The sequence below is a fragment of the Cladophialophora psammophila genome, assembly GCF_000585535.1.
Source record: "Cladophialophora psammophila CBS 110553 chromosome Unknown aczJe-supercont1.30, whole genome shotgun sequence".
In the NCBI taxonomy this organism is placed as follows: Eukaryota; Fungi; Ascomycota; class Eurotiomycetes; order Chaetothyriales; family Herpotrichiellaceae; genus Cladophialophora; species Cladophialophora psammophila.
The window spans coordinates 272,125-278,224 of record NW_006912951.1 but is presented as its reverse complement, the minus strand read 5'-3'; the positions used below and the strand labels follow the sequence as shown (position 1 = coordinate 278,224).

The window sequence follows — 6,100 nt, the reverse complement described above, 5'->3', positions numbered from 1 at the left end:
ACTAAAAGGACCCCCCTTGTTTTCCACCCCAAAAAAAACCAAAAAAAAAATAAATTTAAATAAAAGAGAAGCAGGAAAAAGCAATCATGAGCGGTTGGGTGCCAAAAGAAAAGTGAGGCGGAGGCTATGCAGGATGCAGATGCAAGTGCAGAGCAAGATGCGCTTCAAGTGCCTTGTGTAACCTGGACGGACCTCGCAAGAAAGGCCACCCGGGTTTGGCTGGTTCCTTGATTGGTCAAGTTGGGTCCCTGGTTGGCTGGTGGGCTGGTGGGCTGGTTGGGTTGGGCCAACAGTGAGAGTTGGGCAGCCAGAGGCGACGATTGAGGTCCTGGGGTTGGTCGAGTGCGTTGGGCAGCAGTGACAGTTACGAGAGCAAGATTGAGATGGCCAGAGAGACAGGACATTGAGCTGAGTGAATGGGTGAATGAGTACCCGGTAAGTGACTGCCCTCCTTCTCCAGCGCCTGACCTCCCTCTCTGACTACCTTCGTCCACCGTCGTCGTTTGGCACCCGAAAACTACGAAAAGGTTGGAGCTTGTTGCTTGTATACGGTACTAGACCTAGTGCTAATACTTCCGTAGAAACTTCAAGGTCCTGGGGTACTGAGTACTGCATTAGTAGCACGAGTTCCCGGGGAGGGGGCGGCGCAATGTATACCTTTATCTTTCACGGTTTCGCAGTTTCACCAGTGGAGCTTTCATGTTCTCGCATTGCCCAAAAGATGAACTTTTCACCAGCCTAAATCTGGGCCGTGGCACAAACTCAACATCCCTAAATGTGTCGGCCTCCGTCAGACATCAAGACAATCCAGGCGGCAATCTGAATGCCAACCACCACCAGCCAAAAGATCTCTTTGTCCGCTCCATTTTGCTTTGCTTTGGACTCCTCTCGCATACATCAGCAAAGACACAGACAGGACCCGAAAGAAAGATAACCGTACCGCATCACACCACCAGTTTGGGATGATTCTGTGTCAATACTGCGATCCATCCTGGTCCCGATCCCTCTCATTCCAGACCCACCTAATCCAGGTCCAGGTCTACCACGTCCACGTTACTCTTCATGAAATACAGGCATTTTTCCACTTTAGCGCGCAGGAAGGACACGTCGTCGCGATAGCTTTGCCAAATCCTGACCTTGTTCTCAATCTCTGCTTCCCCCCGTAGAGCTTTCAGAAACACTTCGGCTTTGTGATGAAGGCCGATGACCTCGAACATGTCCTCAATGTTTGGGTCTTGGGCGTACTCGTCGCCCTTGGCCACTTCCATGATTCGCCGATTGAGGCATTCTGAAGCAGTGTTCATCATGGCCGTTGCCAGGGCGCCATGGACGGCGCCCAGCTGCTGTGACGAAAGATCCATCTTCTCGGGTGGCGTTTCAGCAGTGTATTTCAACAGGAGGAGACCAAGAGAATCATAGATCTCCCACATCTGCTTGAGCAGCTTCACCACAGATACGGGCTTCGGGAGACTCGAGCGTCAGCAATGACTTCTCTTTGAGGGGCTTTTGAGAGGGAGTGGGGGAAGGGAAAGTTTTTGAAATTACCCCGTAACGATTGATAATTGACATGTCTTGAAGAGGATTGATACCTCGATACGACTCGTCAGTGTTGGCATACTCGATTGCCAGGAAGAACAGGTCGTTAAAGGTGGCCAGTCTAATAGAGACTGGCCCGTTGCCTGCCAGCTCGACAGGTCTGTCGAAATGCTGGAAACCAGTATCAGCGAATCCTCCATTGCGCCAGACCCTGGGATCAATGTCAATGATCGAACTGGCAGGCACGATGGTGACATGATTTTGTCTAAAATCGATGGCGCTCCGCGAAGGTAAAAGTCCTCGATCATATAGATCAGAAAGAAACGAACATTGTAGCATGTGGTCAACGCGGCCTTGAAAGTAGGCCTCTTGGCCTCTGCAAAAATCCATTGAAATAGAATCCATCGCCATTCAAATATGATCCATCGAAGTAGACAGATGGTGATGGACAGTCAACGGAAGAGGGACCCCGGAGAGAAACGAACGTCGATGATGAGGGAAGAACGAGACGAGGAGACAAGGCAGACGACAGGCACACAGGATGAGATGATCATTATAGCCAGGAAAGGGAGGTAGGAGAGGCAGAAGCAGAAAGAGGACAGGAGAAGGAAGAGAAAGGACATGTTACATCACGACAAAGGACGAGGCGGCTGAATGCTTGGCGGCTCCGACCTCATCACTCTCATGCCCTCACCACCCTTGACCACCCTTGACCATTCTTGACCATCCTTGACCACCCCTTCCCTTCGTCGCCTCTGGTGCCGCCTCTGGTGCCTCATTCCGTCCCTCCCTCCTTCACACATGCTGCATCTTAGCATCCGCGTCTGCGTCTGCGTCTGCATCTGCATCTGCATCTGCATCTGCAACTCCCCGTCTCTCCCCCTCTCCTTCTCGATTGGCATTGATTGCAAGACTGGCACTTCCCTGCTGCGACTAGACTGGACCTCACTAGCGACGCAGGCTGACTTAACACCTATCGACCAACAACATCAGTTTCCCCGCTCGGCCCCCTGGGCGCTTGCATACAATCCCTGACCCATGGCAGGACAGGGAGGGCAAGGAGGAAGGCTGGACATTCACTTCTCTTGCATCCAGCAAAGCACCTACGGGGTCCACATCGTGACGGTCCCCACCCAAAGAAAAGGGCCATGCGAGGGATCTTTATAACGTCTCTGACGGCGTGCCTGATGATGGAAATGGCTGGATGGGGCAAGACGAGAGGTTGGAAAAAGGAGGCCCCCTCTGTCCAACCTATCATGTGTCGGATTCCGTTGCGGCACACTGTGTAACCACATTCCCTTTACCACCAGAGTTGACGCCCTTGATGCGTCTCGGCCCTCCCCAAATCAGGAAGGTCGTAGTCCACCATTCGTGTTTCACGTCAAATCATACCAGATTGTATCGAGCCTCCATCATACGAGTCTACCTTCTGGATTCACATCTCGTGCCGCCGTGCATATGGCTACGCAAGCCACTTTCGAATCGCAACCTACTGTTGGAACACTGCTTGTCCCATCCAGTGAGCTCTTTGAGCCTTGGTGGAGACGCAGGACTTGGTGTGGTGAATGGCAGAACATCCTTGCACGGAGTTTGCCAAAGAATGCGAAAGGTCTATGGCCGATCCTTCTTTTTCTTTTCTGTCTTCTCTGCCATGCTGCCTTGGCAGCTCACCGCCTTCCGCCACAGTTGACCAAACGTGGAGCACATGGCATCCAACATCACGTGGCTGCTATTTGCAAGGCTGTGCTTGAAAGGAGCAATCCCTCTCCTCCGAAGTTTCACGGCATGCTGCACGACAAACCTTGTTTGCTGTCGGCCGGCTGGACACCGTAGTGCACCCATCAAATCGCCCTTTGCAGCCGACGAAAAGTAGGGTTGATGCGGAAGCTGGGCATGAGGCATTCCTCTCGCTTCGCCTGGGAGTATTCACAGCCGGATAGGGCGCGATGTTGACACAAAAAAAATACATTGCACGTCCGCATCATTATTATTCAGGAATAAGGTCTGCATTTACCGAGATTTGGCGCGCAAGACCGGCTTTTCCCCGGGTACCCAGGTTCGGGGTATCGATGTTCATTCGGTCCGTAGTAAGTGTCTCGGTGGTTGACTTGTATCTGTACACACATCATCTGGCATGGTTGACAGCACACTTGCTGTGCGATGACCTAGAGGCGTAGGGGATTTTCGAAGCAGGAAATTTCTCTGAGAAGATGTCGAAGCCCACGACACTCGACGCTCGGAGCAGAATGTGCGCGCCTTCGACATGAAGGAGCCTATCAGCATTGAAGGACTCTGTCAAGGCCTCCCAGCCAAAAGTCGCCAAGGACATGAGCCATATTCACGGCCTAAAACAGAGACCCCGGCCCGGCTATCCCTACTTGCGAAATCTCTTCAACGATCTGTCCGTTGTCAAGGCTTTTGAGAATGCAAATGTTTTTGACTGAACGATCCGGGAGCTTCTACGGCCAGAAGCGGGCAGCCGAAGCCCAGTGGTTGCCAACGGCGAGGTTGATAGAGGGGAAATGAAGGAAACATCCCAGCACCTTCTCAACCAAAGAAGAAGCCATCGGGGCCATTCAGAGCGCTCAGGTATTTAAAGTCGGCATCCGCAAGTCGCCAGCTTCGGACGCCCTCCCCGGAAGATCTTCTCGCAACACAGCCAATCCTCATCCAAAAATTTCCACGCAAAAACCACGGGATGCCACGGACGTCGGTCATGAATCGGTTCCCTAAGCAGAATGATCAACGGAGACGGCGACACGCTTCGACATGCGCTTTGGTGCTAACAACAACACACAGGAGAAGATCATGCATGACGGCACAAATTCAGACCAAACCCAGAGGATCACCATGACTGAACGGGAGAAATTACAGGCCAAGGGGCAGGAAGACGCTGAAAAGAAATCGATTGGCCTAGGAAAGTCAGTGCGCGGAAAGTCAGCGCCGAAGAAGGGTCATAGTCGTGTGATCTCTGTCCATCGTAAAGAGGAGGAAGGTTCAGATCTAAATCGCACTCCCTTCGAATGACCATTCTTGAATAGAAGGTGTCACGAGCGTGACGAAGAGGCAGGGCGATATCCAAGACGTATCAGACGGTCCCTGGAAGATGCTGGCATGGAGAGCAAATGTTGAAGTAGATAGATGCGTCGGACAGTTGCACAGCATCAGAAGGAGCAAAGCCGGTTGGATACCAAAAAGCCAGAAAAGTATGTGACGTTCGATGTGCTTGAAGGGGGGAATAATCTGCTTCTGGATGATGTCGATGGCTTTGTGAATGAGGGTGCGACGACATAACATTGGCTCAAAGGGAATCTGATACATCGCTGAGCTGATTCATTCAGCATGATTGAAATCGAACGCGAGGAGGGCGAGGGCAAAGGCAGTCGTATTGGAAATGAAGCCTCGCCTGTAGGTATCGCTGTCGCAATACGGACCGGCTAACATCTGCAGCGCGACGGATTCGATGTTGAGGTCGCTGGTCCGCCAATGGCAGACATCCACCTTGCAAGGATCCTTGGCGGTTTCGGTGTTGTCCAGCTCAGCCTGATCATTCATATACCATCATCGCCATGGTCCGAGTCACAGTGCTTTCAGCTCTCCTGTCGCCCTCTCCAACTTCTTCTTGAAAAATCGTCAATCCATCTGAGCTCCTAACTGCTGTGCGAATTTCCATCGGATCCTGTCGTTTGCTGGTCTGTTGGCTTGCCACAAAAACACACAATCAAAGACAGTCTGGCCAGTCTCTCCCTGAACCTCACCCCACAAAGACACCGACCTATCCCCAAATCCTTCCGTCTCAAATCAGGATGGCCATGATGACAGTGTATGAGGTCCAGTATACACGCCTTCCGGCCTTCCATGCAGCCATCTATATACAGCGAGACGAAGCAGGAGGCCTGTTGTACCACGCCGTCGGCTCGGGCGTCGCTGGGTTCCAGTACGAAGCATGCGCAACCAAGCGGCCTCAGAAGACCAGGAGCTTTTACAGGATGTGGCCAAAGGGAAGAGTGGCTGTGCAGGATCTGCCTCGAGTCGACTTGATCTGTCAGGAAGTCCCCGTCCCTCGCGTCCAAATGGTTTCGGGAGTGCACATTCAGCGAGACTGCCGGCATTGGGTGTATGAAGCCCTCAAAGACTTGCGGGCGGCAGGGGTTCTCCAAGAGATAAGCCAGAAACAGTGATGGGTCGCGGAATGCAATGGGATGCAATGGGCGAGGGGAATGGCGCGTGCAATGACTGCAATAGGAATCACCGTCCAATTTCATTTTCCAACATGAACAGCCCAGATGTAGTCGTTCGGGTACGGGTCTAGGGATTTGCGTAGCCAATGATGCCAGTCGTCCTCAACCCATTTCCTGATGATTGCGTTGCTGAGTCCAATTCCGTGTCGAAAAGTCCGTTGCGGCCTGTCATTGAGACTGCAGTGTGCATTTGGTGATTGCACCCTGCATTCGAAGCAAACAGTCCTTGCGTGCGGAGTCTGACCTTCTACTCGGTTCCAAGACGTTGAAGTTCTGGCCACAGTCGTGATAGATGGCGTAACACAAGGGGGACAGGCACTTGG

General features: G+C 52.4%; 2 protein-coding genes across 2 annotated transcripts; one reads left to right on the top strand and one right to left on the bottom strand.

Moving 5' to 3' along the window:
* Positions 1 to 1,022: 1,022 nt before the first annotated feature.
* On the bottom strand, positions 1,023 to 1,875 carry A1O5_12031 (uncharacterized protein; the record flags this gene model as incomplete). The annotated part of the gene is made up of 2 exons (XM_007752600.1): positions 1,023 to 1,460; positions 1,546 to 1,875. The coding sequence occupies 2 exons, from the start codon at positions 1,873 to 1,875 to the stop codon at positions 1,023 to 1,025; spliced, it is 768 nt and encodes a 255-aa protein (XP_007750790.1).
* A 3,467-nt stretch (positions 1,876 to 5,342) lies between these two features.
* On the top strand, positions 5,343 to 5,717 carry A1O5_12030 (uncharacterized protein; the record flags this gene model as incomplete). Its single annotated transcript, XM_007752599.1, has 1 exon — positions 5,343 to 5,717. The coding sequence occupies one exon, from the start codon at positions 5,343 to 5,345 to the stop codon at positions 5,715 to 5,717; it is 375 nt and encodes a 124-aa protein (XP_007750789.1).
* Between the last annotated feature and the right edge of the window lie 383 nt (positions 5,718 to 6,100).